Source organism: Giraffa tippelskirchi, chromosome 11 (assembly GCF_054371585.1).
Source record: "Giraffa tippelskirchi isolate mGirTip1 chromosome 11, T2T-mGirTip1v1.2.pri, whole genome shotgun sequence".
Lineage (NCBI taxonomy): Eukaryota > Metazoa > Chordata > Mammalia > Artiodactyla > Giraffidae > Giraffa > Giraffa tippelskirchi.
In genome coordinates, this window is record NC_137285.1 from 52,695,324 (window position 1) to 52,711,330 (window position 16,007).

At 37.7% G+C, this 16,007-nt stretch overlaps 1 protein-coding gene across 50 annotated transcripts in view; it reads right to left on the bottom strand.

Moving 5' to 3' along the window:
- The window catches only part of INPP4B (inositol polyphosphate-4-phosphatase type II B), an 802,877-nt gene that overhangs the window by 221,114 nt on the left and 565,756 nt on the right, over positions 1 to 16,007 (bottom strand). For all 50 annotated transcript variants that reach the window (XM_081543596.1, XM_081543565.1, XM_081543580.1 and 47 more), the window contains 2 exons: positions 14,045 to 14,156; positions 2,342 to 2,414 (listed from right to left, as the gene is read on the bottom strand). In XM_081543596.1, the coding sequence (XP_081399722.1) occupies positions 2,342 to 2,414; positions 14,045 to 14,156 (185 nt within the window). The remainder of the gene's footprint in view (positions 1 to 2,341; positions 2,415 to 14,044; positions 14,157 to 16,007) is intronic.

Consider the following 16,007-nt stretch of genomic DNA (forward strand, 5'->3'; position numbering starts at 1 on the left):
TTACTAGGCTTCCAAACTCATGCTTTGCAGATTTTATGGCACAAGGATCAGAAGGTGCAGATTTATTTTTCTCATGTTCCCTTTGTCTCATCTTCCTTAGGTGATATATTTCTTTCTACTCCGAGAGCCACTTTTCTCTTTCTCTTTGAAAGAGACGCGTGTACCCCAATGTTCATCGCAGCACTGTTTACAATAGCCAGGACATGGAAGCAACCTAGATGTCCATCAGCAGACGAATGGATAAGGAAGCTGTGGTACATATACACAATGGAATATTACTCAGCCATTAAAAAAAATACATTTGAATCGGTTCTACTGAGATGGATGAAACTGGAGCACATTATACAGAGTGAAGTAAGCCAGAAAGAAAAACAACAATACAGTATACTAATGCATATATATGGAATTTGAAAGATGGTAACGATAACCCTATATGCGAGACAGAATAAGAGACACAGATGCATGGAACAATTTTATGGACTCTGAGGGAGAAGGTGAGGGTGGGACATTCTGGGAGAATAGCATTGAAACATGTATATTATCATATGTGAAACAGAACACCATTCCATGTTCGATGCATGAGACAAGGGCTCAGGGCCGGGGCAATGGGATGACCCAGAGGGATGGGATGGGGAGGGAGGTGGGTGGGGGGTCCAGGAAGGGGAACACATGTAAACCCATGGCTGATTCATGTCAATGTATGGCAAAAACTATTACAATATTGTAAAGTAATTAGCCCCCAACTAAAATAAATAAATTTATAAAAAAAAAAAAAGAAATTTATATTAAACCAATCAGTATTTTAAAATGGCATTTCCCTTTGTGTGCATAAAAAAATTACAAGGTTCACATGAGTGAATCACTTAAAAAGTGTCTTATAATTACAGTGTAGATGATTCTGATGATAATTTGATTCATTTAAACTGCATTTAACATGAGTGTAAATCTCTCACATTCAATTTTACTTCTCAACATTGACATTTGGAGAATTAAACAGATTATCTAGATATACTGAAATCAAGGTTTAGAGGTTTGGTCAGATTTTAAAAGAAAAAAACATATATGAAGAAGACCCTTTGAGGATACATTAGCTATTTTAGCCACATAGATTACTTATCAAGTATTTCTATGGTATGTGACTGGTGTAGCTGTGCAGCTAGCCCCTTCCCTGTTTAATGCACATTCCTCCTAATATTATATCCTTAATAAACATTTTTTAAAACATGCCATTTGGTCCTAGGTTGAGAAGTAGCTGCTCTTCTTTGGTTTAATCCTCCATTCTATTAAGTACAATTCATGGGTTTTTGGTTGCTGTATTTTATTTTGAGTTCTTTGATTCAAAATGTTGCATGTCTTTCTCCAGTTTCTGCAGGGGAAAACTGCTCATTTTTTAGGGGTTCTGTCTTAGTAACTTTGAAGTTTGGTGTCACTCAATCTGAGTTTCATGCTACCCATGTCACTGTTGAAATGCACAACAGAGCAAGGCTGGGACAATGTGAAGGTTTACTTTACTGCTACACCAGCTTGTTAATTAATGTTTTTTTTAGTAACAGCATGATCTAGTAATTAAAAGCAAAGGCCTGGGGATTAAAACCAGATTACATGTTGGACCTGCTACTGGCTAGGTAGCAATCTTGAGTAATTTCCTCATCTGTAAAATGGAGATAATAACAGTGCCTTCTTCATAGCACATATTAGAAAACAAGTTAAGGCAAGGCATACGAGGCATTTAGCATCTTGCCTGTCATTCTATTAATCATTATTTGCTAATATTATCATATCACTACTGGTAACACAATGTATGTTATCATTCAAAAATTAGTTCCATGATTTACATATATATATATTGTCACCTATTTTGTAACTGGATCAGATGTCAAAGTCATCATTTACCACACTGTTCAGTGCACATATATATTCACACACACACACTGGAATGTACAAATGTGTGTATAAATTTTTCCTACTGAATCCATATACATACTGTTTTAACAACTTTATTTTAAATTCTAGAATTAGAAAGTCAAACTAATTAAGAGCTTCACATTTCTAATACTTCCTCCATCTTCCTCCATCATCTGAAATGACGTCTCATTTCAGATAAAACAAAATCCAATAGATGAAAGGAATTTGTTTTGCCATTTAGCCAACATATACAAAATATTTTTTATGGAATTTTCAAGTTTACCCCCACACTGCTGACTCCCATGATCACCAATATTTAATAAACGTTTACAACGGTTCTGTGAGAATAGTATCCAGGTTCAGTATCAACTTCTTAGAAAATTAAAACGTATGTTCACATGAAATGAACTTAAGTTTCCAAAACTGAGGTACATACCTGCATTCAAAAAAGGTAGGTTATCTTTTCTGCTCACACTTTCTGGGGCTGAACATTCACAAACCAGTGCACACTAGGAAGGAAAAAGAACAAAGAAAACATATTTGAACACAATCAAATAAGGAATGAGATTCTTTTACTTGCAAAACATGAGGCCATGCACACAGTTTCAAAAAGTTTTGAACAAGACATTTTTGAAAAACTATTTAGAGCTGTATCTTTACAATGAATCTAGTTTAACTTGTGATTATTTGCTTACATATAATATGATTTTATTATGCGATTATAGACTACATTTCAGTTCAAGTTAAAGACTTCTTAGGAAAGAAAATTTGTACTTTCTTTGTGGAAAAGAACTCTCCCTAACATGCTAGAAATAGGTTCCCATTATAGCAAATCACCTATGAGAAGGTGAGTGGCTTTGTATTTTTGTCACCTGGGTGGATCAATTTTGGATCAATAAAGAGCAAATTATTTTCTAGCTTTTAAGTAAAGGCAACTGTAAATAAAGGAGAAAATATATTGTAGCATCTAATTTCACAATGCAAAAGGAGACTTTTTGTCTCTGGCAAAAGATACAAACACTTGCTCATAAAGGATGAGGGTACTTTATAAATAAGCTGATGTCTGATTTATGAACAAGTAATTTATAAACAAGCTAATCTAGAGATCGTAGATGATCTATTAACCCATGATAAATAGATTCGGCTTCTGATCCTTTACAGAACAGACACTGCTCTGGACAGGAGAGAGGAGAGACAGAGAGAGACACAGGAACCCACCTCCCTTCCTCCTCCAGGGACTGGCCCTGCTTTGAGATTCACAGCCACAGAGGTCATTGTTCATGACAGGAAAGTGTATGTCTCTCAAGTATTTTGAGAAAGGATGCAAATAATTTAAAGCATTGATTTAAATGTTACTTTCTGTATTCGTAAAGTCTACTACTCATTTCTCTATCATAATATTCATCACATTACTCAGCAAATTTCTAGATGGAGAAAAAATGTGCTTTCCTAAATTTTTTAGTGCTTATATTGAGATCCCACTGAAAGAATGAATAACTGCAAATAATTCTTAAAATTTAGTGTTCTCTAGATCATTTTTGCAACCAACCAGAAGTCAGAGGAGATTCTTTTTTTTAATCCACAGGTATTTTGGATATGCATTTTCCAAATCACCACAGCAACATGCAAGGATCCTTAGGCACATTTAAAATTCTTATTTCTCCTACTTACAATATTTTCTCTGCTTCTTTCAGCCTACATAGGGCTGTTGAAGTAATCTTTGGTAAATAGTATATTCATCATATCAGTGTTTGGTTCTACAATGTATAATGGTTATTTACTGTCCAATCAAATTCAATATTCTCAGACTGGTCCTCAAATGCTTTCATGCTTTGTCCCTGACATCCTCCCACATAATAACTAGGTACACAGCTCTAAATCATCTTCTCTTGCAAAAGAATATCATCATCTACAATATAACTTATAGGGATGATTTAGATTAAACATTTTTAGTGAAGAAGTCCATAATTCCCAGAAACCAGGCTATTATCCTGAGAAACTGCTTCTCTTTATGGAGGCAGTCCTCCTCTTTGAAATTAGATAACTTTTTGTTTCCAAACTAAATGCCTGTTTCATTTCACCAACTGAATACAGACATATGACTTTTATATATTCATATCTTCCATCCATACTGGAAAACCGATATTGAGGACATTTTAAACTAATATTCTTATTTTGCAATGTTATTGTATTTTAAAGTTCTACTATTCAGAATCCTCTCAAGATTCAAATCCATTGAACATAAACAGAAAGCATCTAATAAACACTAAATTGATATTTTCACATTTGGACTCTCATTATTGCTTTCTTCAATTGTTTCCTGAAGTGTACACTTTGTGTCACTATTTAGATTGAAAGTTCTCCAGGCCAAGAACCTTATTTCTCATTTCCTTAAGCTATATTTAAAACAATTTTTTTTACATTGATCCTAGAGTCACTGTTACACTAAGCTAGTTGCTACAGAGAATGTGAAGATGGAAATGAGGTGGAAATTGTGCTTAAGCAGGTTCAGCTATTTATACTGTTCATTGCTATTATGATGATGGATATTTGCAGCATTACACATTTGCGTGGTGTGCACTTGCATTGTAATGACTCTACATTTGTGATTCTGAGCAGGAATAACAAAACATCACATGCTTTTTGTACCAGATGTAGCACCATAATGTTATTGATTGTGATTAATAATTTTAAAAGTATCTTTTGATGGCAAGTGTGGCCAAGCAGAAGAAACATAAGATATGTAAAACTCTTGGAGCTAAATGATTTTGACTCTCAGCTAACGTATCAATTTGCTACGCGTTGATCTAGAAAATTAGCAATACTGTATGAACAATAGTCACAAAGCTCTGTATGAATCCATCAAGACCAACACTTCATGGCTAAGTACTTTCACATCTGTTAGTTTATGCCATCAATCACGATTCTCAAAGTTATTCTGGAGTCTCCTGGAAATTCCTGATGACTTTTTTTAAAGATACATTCATTTAATTTATTATACTTTTTGGCGGGGCCACACAGTATGTGGGATCTTAGTTCCCTGATCAGGGATCGAACTCATGGCCTCTGCATTGGAAATTCAGAGTGTTAGCCACTGGACCACCAGAGAAGTCCCCCTGATAATTTTTGTCTTTGTATCCTTTGTAGCATCTAGCACAGGGTAAAGACAACTTTTTGTATAGTTCCTCTGTGTATTCTTGCTACCTCTTCTTAATATCTTCTGCTTCTGTTAGGTCCATAACATTTCTGTCCTTTATCGAGCCCATCTTTGCATGAAATGCTCCCTTGGTATCTCTAATTTTCTTGAAGAGATCTCTAGTCTTTCCCATTCTATTGTTTTCCTCTATTTCTTTGCATTGATCACTGAGGAAGGCTTTCTTATCTCTCCTTGCTATTCTTTGGAACTCTGCATTCAAATGGGAATATCTTTCCTTTTCTCCTTTGCTTTTTGCTTCTCTTCTTTTCACAGCTATTTGTAAGGCCTCCTCAGACAGCCATTTTGCTTTTTTGCATTTCTTTTCCATGGGGATGGCCTTAATCCCGGTCCCCTGTACAATGTCACAAACCTCCGTCCATAGTTCATCAGGCACTCTGTCTATCAGATCTAGTACCTTAAATCTATTTGTCACTTCCACTGTATAATCATAATGGATTTGATTTAGGTCATACCTGAATGGTCTAGTGGTTTTCCCCATTTTCTTCAATTTCAGCCTGAATTTGGCAATAAGGAGTTCATGATCTGAGCCACAGTCAGCTCCCAGTCTTGTTTTTGCTGACTGTATAGAGCTTCTCCATCTTTGGCTGCAAAGAATATAATCAATCTGATTTCGGTGTTGACCATCTGGTGATGCCCATGTGTAGAGTCTTCTCTTGTGTTGTTGGAAGAGGGTGTTTGCTATGACCAGTGCGTTCTCTTGGCAAAACTCTGTTAGCCTTTGCCATGCTTCATTCTGTACTCCAAGGCCAAATTTGCCCATTACTCCAGGTGTTTCTTGACTTCCTACTTTTGCATTCCAGTCGCCTATAATGAAAAGGACATCTTTTTTGGGTGTTAGTTTTAAAAGGTCTTGTAGGTCTTCATAGAACCATTCAAATTCAGCTTATTCAGCATTACTGGTTGGGGCGTAGGCTTGGATTACTGTGATATTGAATGGTTTGCCTTGCAAGCGAACAGAGATCATTCTGTCGTTTTTGAGAATGCATCCAAGTACTGCATTTCCGACTCTTCTGTTGACCATGATGGTGAATCCATTTTTTCTAAGGGATTCCTGCCCACAGTAGTAGATATAATGGTCATATGAGTTAAATTCATCCATTCCAGTCCATTTTAGTTCGCTGATTCCTAGAATGTCGACATTCACTCTTGCCATCTCCTGTTTGACCACTTCCAATTTGCCTTGATTCATGGAACTAACATTCCAGGTTCCTATGCAATATTGCTCTTTACAGCATCAGACCTTGCTTCTATCACCAGTCACATCCACAACTGGGTATTGTTTTTGCTTTGGCTCTATCCCTTCATTCCTTCTGGAGTTATTTCTCTGCTGATCTCCAGTAGCATACTGGGCACCTATCGACTGGGGGAGTTCCTCTTTCAGTATCCTATCATTTTCTTCACAACCCAGATAATCACGATGGTGTGATCACTCACCTAGAGCCAGACATCCTGGAATGTGAAGTCAAGTGGGCCTTAGAAAGCATCACTATGAACAAAGCTAGTGGAAGTGATGGAATTCCAGTTGAGCTATTTCAAAGCCTGAAAGATGATGCTGTGAAAATGCTGCACTCAATATACCATCAAATATGGAAAACTCAGCAGTGGCCACAGGACTGGAAAACGTCAGTTTTCATTCCAATCCCAAAGAAAGGCAATGTCAAAGAATGCTCAAACTACTGCACAATTGCACTCATCTCACACGCTAGTAAAGTAATGCTCAAAATTCTCCAAGCCAGGCTTCAGCTATACGTGAACTGTGATTTTCCAGATGTTCAAGGTGCATTTAGAAAAGGCAGAGGAACCAGAGATCAAATTGCCAATATCCATTGGATCATCAAAAAAGCAAGAGAGTTCCAGAAAACCATCTATTTCTGCTTTATTGACTATACCAAGGCCTTTCACTGTGTGGATCACAATAAATTGTGGAAAATTCTGAAAGAGATGGGAATACCAGATCACCCGATCTGCCTCTTTAGAAACCTGTATGCAGGTCAGGAAGCAACAGTTAGAACTGGACATGGAACGGCAGACTGGTTCCAAATAGGAAAAGGAGTACATCAAGGCTGTATATTGTCACCCTGCTTCTTTAACTTATATGCAGAGTACATCATGAGAAATGCTGGGCTGGAAGAAGCACAAGCTGGAATCAAGATTGCCAGGAGAAATATCAATAACCTCGGATACGCAGATGACACCACCCTTATGGCAGGAAGTGAAGAGGAACTAAAAAGCCTCTTGATGAAAGTGAAAGAGGAGAGTGAAAAAGTTGGGTTAAAGCTCAACATTCAGAAAACTAAAATCATGGCATCTGGTCCCATCACTTCATGGGAAATAGATGCAGAAACAGTGGAAACAGTGTCAGACTTTATTTTTTTGGTCTCCAAAATCACTGCAGATGGTGATTGCAACCATGAAATTAAAAGACGCTTACTCCTTGGAAGGAAAGTTATGACCAACCTAGATAGCATATTAAAAAGCAGAGACATTACTTTGCCAACAAAGGTCCATCTAGTCAAGGCTATGGTTTTTCCAGTGGTCATGTATGGATGTGAGAGTTGGAGTATAAAGAAACTGAGCGCTGAAGAATTGATGCTTTTGAACTGTGGTGTTGGAGAAGACTCTTGAGAGTCCCTTGGACTGCAAGGAGATCCAACCAGTCCATCCGGACTGATGTTGAAGCTGAAACTCCAATACTTTGGCCACCTGATGCGAAGAGCTGATTCACTGGAAAAGACCCCGATGCTCGGAAAGATTGAGGGCAGGAGGAGAAGGGGACGACAGAGGATGAGATGGCTGGATGGCAACACTGACTCGATGGACATGAGTTTGGGTGGACTCAGGGAGCTGGTGATGGACAAGGAGGCCTGGTGTGCTGCGATTCATGGGGTTTCAAAGAGTCAGACATGACTGAGTGACTGAACTGAACTGAAAGACAACTTTATTTTCAAATTAATACCACAATATTATTTGTCTCTTTCCTTCTCTTTCTCTTATAAGCATATAGTAGAATTTTCTAGACTCTATCACTCAGTCACATGATAGCAAATGGTATGTGTACTTATATACTCTTCTGTTTTAAACATTTCCTGTTTGAGTTTCTAATATGATAAATGTCTACAGATATAATTCAAATAAGTAAATTATATACAGTATAATTACGAATACAGTAAATGTCAGTAGATAAAGTCTACATAAATATAAATTTCAAGATTGTTAAACAGAATTGCTATGCTTTTGTGATCTCGTTCAGTCTCATGGCTTACATTGACAAGTTGCTCAGTTGTGTCCAACTCTTTACGACCCTATGGACTGTAGACTACCAGGCTCCTCTGTCCATGGGATTTTCCAGGCAGCAGTACTGGAGTGGGTTTCCATTTCCTTCTCCAGGGAATCTGCCTGACCCAGGGATCGAACCCAGGTCTCCCACATTGTAGGCAGACGCTTTACCATCTGAGCCACGAGGGAATCCCCTCATGGCTTAAGCACCATCCAAATATCATCTGGTGACTCACAAATACATAATTTCAGTTTGGACAGCCCACATGAATTCCAGACTTGAACCTCCAGCTGTTTAGGTACGTATATACTTAAATATCTGAGAGGAATGTCAAATACAGCATCTCAAAATCTCCCATCTTCCTCCACCTGCTTCTCTCAGTGTTTTTGAGAAAACGGTAATTCTATTTTTTGGCTATCCTTTTCTCCTGGAGTGTGGCCAGAATTCACTTTCTCCATCAGCATTACCCTGATTCAGCTCATCTGCATTTCTACCCTGAATCTTTACAAAAATTGGGTTTCATTCTGCTGTCCTTGCCTCATGGTAGGCTCTACTCAATACAGCAGCCAGAGGTCCTCTTAAAATACGAATCAGACTTCACACCTATACACTTGTCTCCTCAGCTGTCTTTACAGTTAGCCAAGTCTAATGGGCTTCAAGAAGTACACAGTCTATCTTCTCTGCTTCATGCATCTTTGTCCTCAACTCCTATCACTTTCCCCCTTGACCCCTCAGTTCTAGTCACAATGACCTTCTTGCTGTTCCTGCAACACAAGGAGCATCCTGCCATCTTAGGACCTCTGCTTTTGCTGCTCACTCTACCTATAATTCTTTCTCCTTTCAGAAATCCACAGTTCTTATTCCTTATTTCCTGCATGTTTCAGCTCAAATATCATATTACTAGTGACTCTATCCTTGACCATCCAGTTTAAAATGGCCACAGTCTAGGACTCTCTAGTCCTTTTTTTCCCTATAGCAAATAGCACCATCTGAATCAACAATATATTACTCTTTTTTTACTGTTACTACACAAGAAGGTGGCATCTGTGCCTCTTTGGTTCACTGATGAATGTGTGTGTGCGCTCAGTCACTCAGTTGTGTCCGACTCTTTGCGGTTCCATGGACTGTAACCGACCAGGGTCCTCTGTCCTTGGGATTTTCCAGGCAAGAATACTGGAGTGGGTTGCCATCCCCTCCTCCAGGGGATCTTTCCAACCCAGGGATGAGCCTGCATCTCCTGCCGCTCCTGCACCACAGGCAGATTCTTTACGGTTGAGCCACTGGGGAAGCCCTTGTACAGTGCTATATGTAGCCAAATATTTTCCCTTCTAGGAGACAATTTTGGATTTAATTTCTTAAAAGTAAAATTGACTTCATTTATTCATCGATTCAGTTTCCTTCTGTCAGGCTCAGTTCTGGGCACTAAGGGTAGAAAAGAGAACAAGACAGACAAACATCTTTCTCTCAAGAAGTTTAATTCTAGTGAGAGAAATAAACACTACATGAGATAAATAAAAACCACATATGAGGTTGGACAGCAATAAGTACTAAAGACAAAACAACTCAGAGAAGAGAAGGTGCTTCCGGCGGGCATTGCAGTTTTAGATATGGTGGCAGAGGCTTCGGTGAGCAAGTGATTTTGTATAAAGACCAGAGGAAGTGAAGGAGTGGAGCACAGATAATGGGGAAAATGCTACATGGATAGACTGAATAACAAAGTTCATGGACTCAGGTTGGAAATATATCTGGAATGTTTAAGGAGCAGCAAAGAAGATAATGTGGCTGGATCAAAATGGACAAAACTAAGGAGCAGAAAAGGAGGTGAAGGATGTGAAGGGGACCAACACTTGTAGGACTTTAAGTGAGGATTTGGATTTATTGGGGCTTCCCTTGTAGTTCAGTCAGTCTTCAGGGAGATGAGAGGCCATCTGAGGAATGACACATTCTGTATTACATTTTAGGAAGTGCTCTGCTGAGAACAGACTATGATAGTGGTGAGGATGGCAGGGAAGGAGGCTGGAGGGAATCAGGGAGACATGCAAGAGACTACAGTAAGTCCCCTACCTATGAACCTTCAAGTTGTGAATTTTCAAAGATGCAAACATGCATTTCATCAACATAAGCATGAGTGAAACTGCAGCTTGCCCTCCGTCTCCTATTGCTGATGATCCTTCAGCTCTACCATCTCCCACCTCCTCTTGCTCCTCCAGTAACTCTTCTTGCCTGTTCACTTGATGCAGGGCCTCCTATGCCAGCCATTGTACTGTACTATGACATTTTCCAAGGTACTATATTGTAGGATTAAAAATGTTTTCCTTATTTTATGTTCGTGTTTGTTTCTTATGTATTATTTGTGTATAAAGTATTATAAGCTGATTACAGTATATTACTACATAGCCGATTGTATTAGTTGGGTACCTAGGCTAACTTTGTTGGATGTATGAAAAATTGGACATATGAACGTGTTCTCAGAATGGAACTTGTTTATATGTAGAGGACTTACTGTACTGCAAAAATCTAGGTGACAGACAATGTAGGTCACAGTGCCTTAAGGGGTCACAAGTTGTCAGATTCTGAATTTATTTAGAAGTCAAAATGAACGGGATTTACTGCCATATTGATTATAAGCATGAGAGGAACCAAGGATTGAAACATAACCCAAAATTAAAAAAAAAAAATTTTTAAAAACTTAATGTTTTTCACCTTACATGTTAGCTTTGTAAAAGGACATTGTTAGTACTTCTTTTGTGAATTTTTCTTTCTATTGTTCAGTCATTTTCATACTTTGTGATCTATTTCTGTGTTTTTATGTATCAAATAGAAGTTTGAACCAGTATAATATGGTGAAGGGCCCTATGCACAGTCTTCCTTTGATTTAAAAAAAAATAATAATAATATGGTTTTAGGAAACAAGGAAACGTATGTGAGAGGAAAGAGTTTGGATTTTCATTTATAATTGTAGTCCATGTTCTGGTTGTTGGATAAGATTCAAGATTAAAATGTAGTATTTTACATCAGAGGTACTATTATGAATCACATTCCTTGGAATTCATATGTTGAAGTCCCAATGCTTCATGTCACTGTATTTGGAGATAAGAACTTTGTGGAATTGGTTAAATGAGGCCACAAGAGTAGGACCTTAATGCTACAGCTTGTGTCCTTAACAAGAAGAGGAGGAGACACCAGAGTTCCCTCTTTCCCTCTATGCATGTGTGCCATGGAAAAGCCTTGTGAGGACACAGCAAGAGATCTGCAAGCCAGGAAGAGAGGATTCACCAGGAACTGAATCATCTGGCACTGTGATCCGGGACTCAGTAGCATTTCAGAACTGTGAGAAATACATTTCCATTGTTCAAGTCATTTAGTCTGTGTATGGTATTTCATTATGGCAGCCCAAGCAGGTTCATATAGGTACTAATTTTTTATCTGCTCACTATATATATATAAGGGATAACATGTGCCACTCAGTACATGACTATGGTGCAAAGAGTTGTTCCATTTCTTCTCCTGCATTTGTGCAAACCAGTGAGAGGGATGTGGTTTTAGGATAAACTCAATCTCAGTTACTTTGTCTTTTCATATATTTCAGCCATTGACTAACTTCAAGATTTAAATCACTATTAGTAATAGACCATGTTAATACATTTCATAGAGATTTTGATTTAGCAAGTCTGCAAAAAGGTCCTCATATTTGAATTTCTAACAAACACCGTGATGATTCTGACCACACTTTGAAAAAGACTGAGATAAAGTTCTTTCCACATAACTCTTCTAAATATCATGCAGAGTGGATCTTATGACATACTCTTCACGACTGTTCCTAGGGATTGTCAACAGGGTTTATAGTAACTTTATAAAAAAACTTTGCAAAAGGTCAAGAATGCAGATAGGATAAAGCTAAAACCAACAATGCTTGATGTGGTTAGCATTTAGCCCACTTATGACAACTCCATGGTACCTGCTGACACTGCCACCTATTTCTAGAAGAGCTCGATTAACTCATTTTTTTAAGTTCACATTATTAAATCAGAAACATTGTGTACGACTTCAGTGGGGCATATTCCTGAGTATCAAGTTCTCCATTTATGAAAAGAACATGACTCAATTTGTGCTATCCCATAATAGCAACATTGTAAAGGAGTCAAGGGGTGAGCCAGCTTTGGGAAAAAATAGAGGTGGCTGGTAATAGGTTAGGAAAATGGAAAGCAGGCTTACTTTGAAATGGGAAGTGTTTTAGCTCCTGGTCTCCATGGGTTCAGGCACAGTTATCTGCCTATTTCTGCCTTATTTCATCCTGTCTTCCCCACACCCTCCCCACCTTCTTAACCTACAAATCCTCCCTCTCTAATCTTGACACACACATGCATCCATGTGGTGGTGACTATAGGAGTCTTACCCAGAACTCCAGAGTTAACAAGGGTTGAATGACAGACCCTAGCCCTAAGACAGAAATCTTAAGACGATTTGCTGCATAACTTCAACACGGCCCTGCCATTTGCCAGCAACCTGATTCAAACACTGGACCTCACTGAAATATGTCCGTGCCCTGGAATACATTCTGAGGGAGAGTAGGGAACAAGGAGAAGGACAAGGCTTGGGGAAGTGGTAAGACCCTAGCCTATGCAGACTAAGAACAACATTTTTTTTGAAAGTCAGTTTTTTTGTTTTTTGTTTTGCAATGTTAACGATTTGTTAAGTGCTAGATAAGTACTGTCTGTCTCCCTTACAGATGTTTCCTCAGTACCCAAAATTAAAACATGCTCCCAGATAAGGGACCCTAAGCCAGAAACTAGGTCGCAATGGATCATGTTATTAAAAATGCTCATTTATGAAAAGGCAGACATTCTAATATATAAACAAATTCATTTCCCTGAGGGGGGGAAAAAAACTATTAGTTTATAAATCTATCCCTGTCCCTTGGTGAGACAGGCAACTCCCTTCCTAAATCAGGACTTTAGACTAACAGTTTTGTCTCTCTCTTTAAAGAAAATAAAGTAGAAAGGAAATAAAAATCCTGGATACTGACAATATTGGAGCTTTTATTCTGGACTTCAAGGGAGCTGGTGCTGCCTCTCCCCCTCCAGAGTCCCTCAACCCCCCCAATCCCCCCATCCCCCACCCCCCACCCCCGCTCCCACCACCCAGCCCATTTACCACTTCCTGCTTCTTTCTCCATAATTTCCTAAGGCACAAAGTTGTTCCAGCTGTCCTCCTTCACATGAAAACAAAACCCAAACTCAAACTAGATCGCTTTCCAAAGAGAATTTTGAGAGCAGAGAAGTGGTTACTTTTGGCAATAGGCCTCCCAGAATGTTCTGTGCATCTCACATTGGGCTAATTACTGCAGAATATAACAGTGATCAATACTTTTGTTCTAACTGAGAAGAGGCTGTGTCAACACAGAGAGACAGCTGCGAAGAGAAAGGTGTTTTGAATGGTGCGTGGCTTTGCATAGTTTCATGCAAACAGGCCGTTTGGGTTGTGAGGATGAGACACACTTAAGGTACTCCCATTCCAAAGCTGGGTTCTCATTTAGCTTTTGAATAATGAGATTTCATACCCCACAGAGGTGATGGTGATCCAGGCAGCTGGCAGAGCTGATCGTTTCTAATTTAATTTGTGCAGTGAGCTGACTGGGTCCCTACCTTTTGTCCCTGCACATCCGTCGTGATGCTGTCGGCTTCCCCGTCCTCAATCTCCCCCATCTTCACGACACTGACTTCTATGGTGCCAACAACTTTGCCACCATCTGAGGTTCTGCAACCAAAAATAAATGAAATGAGTGAAAGGTAAGACTCTTCTCTCTCCAGAAAGTATATCCAAACATGTTTGTTTCTGAAAACCACTAGCACTGCTTTTACCTGCATCGGTTGTAATGAAAAAATCTGCTTTTTATACATTGAAACCTGTACATCAAGTTGGTGTTGTTTTTAATTTCCAAAGAAAATTAAGCATGGTAAGTGCATGGACTGTCAAAAGCTACCTTATGAAGGTAAAATCACCTCAAGGCTCTCAGGAGTAGCCAAGACTATGGATTCATGCTCCATTTGGTAACCCCGTGTCCCTACAGCAGCATCAGTCATGTCTCCTCTGTACCAACCTCATGGGATACTGTCTACATCTATTACAGACACTGTATCTGAATAAGACAGAAAAGAGTAAAAATAACCTTTATTCCTCTATGACCCAGCCATTGGCTATAAACTCTGATTTTATGCCTTTTTCCTAATGTTGTTTTTCTTTCTCAGAGACCAGTTAAGAAAGATTCTCTCCCAGCAAACATCAGAAAATTATAGTATATACAGAGCAGAAATTAACCACTGAAGTCATTTAAGATAACCATTACTTTTTCAGATAAAGAAACTGAGACTCAAGAAGATAGACTCATTCATGGAAACAAAGTAGCAAAACCAAAAACCAAGGTTTGTATGCTGTTTAAGTCTGTTGACTTAAAGTAGTCTTCTCTACTTAATGAGAATGATAATTTTATATTAAGATTTTCATCATAATCACTGCTACACAAATTTTATGGTTACATCAATAATGAAAACAAAAATAAAGTTAATAACAATAATCCTTAAAGAGTCTCAAATTTATTTTCTGGCAATAAAATATACAGAATAAATGATGGCATCATGTTATGGAAACACTGTAAGACATAATGATGCTCTTCCCTTTCAACTTATTTGGAAGATAGGCAATTAAGTCATCCATTGGTGGGGTGTGGCTGTGGCTTCTCTCTAAGGCTAACTGACTAATGTTAGTTAACATAATCCTTCATTTTCTTTATTTAGTCATTTTAAAATTATATTTTAAATTTTAATCTGAATATAAATGGTATCTTTCAACCAATTCCTTCAAAATGTCACTATTTTATTATTAGAGGTGTCAGAAGAGGAATAGGGAGATTAGTATAGATAGTTTACTAAAATGCTCATTAAAATAATGAATAAGTTACATGAAGAGGAAATCCAATTTTTACCAGATCATAAAAAGTTTTTCTCAAAATATATAGAGTACAAATTTAAACACATCTTTTGAATTATGCTTCTAAGAAAACCAAATTAGAAAAATTCTAGAGACCTATACATAGGGAATGTAACAATGTAATAAAATAAAGATTATGTACATAGAAAAATAAAAGTGATTTACTTAAATAGTGTATTGAGGTTCTTATTAAATGCAAAATAAAATGCTTCTTGGTGATTTTTAAATCAGTGTAAATCATATTAACTCAATTATTTTAATTAACATAGAAAATTTAAGTATTTATTATAGAGAAGATGTGTATTCAGATGACAGTATCATCTATGATATTATAAAAAAACTATTTAAACTCCAATTCTGAGATAATTTTAACAATTAATTATACCATTTTCCCACTTGAAAATTATATAATAACTTATAAATCATGAATGTGACATATCTCTAATTATTTAGTATCTGATAGTTAAATAAAGAATTTAATAAAATCCCTGGTACTACTCATAGTTTTTTCTGGAAATCTGCACACTCCTCCTCCCCACAATTTGATAATCAATAAAGACACACTTAAAGACACCTTTTTCTTCCCATAGGCATTGTTTAAAAATTTTGCTTAAGCAAACT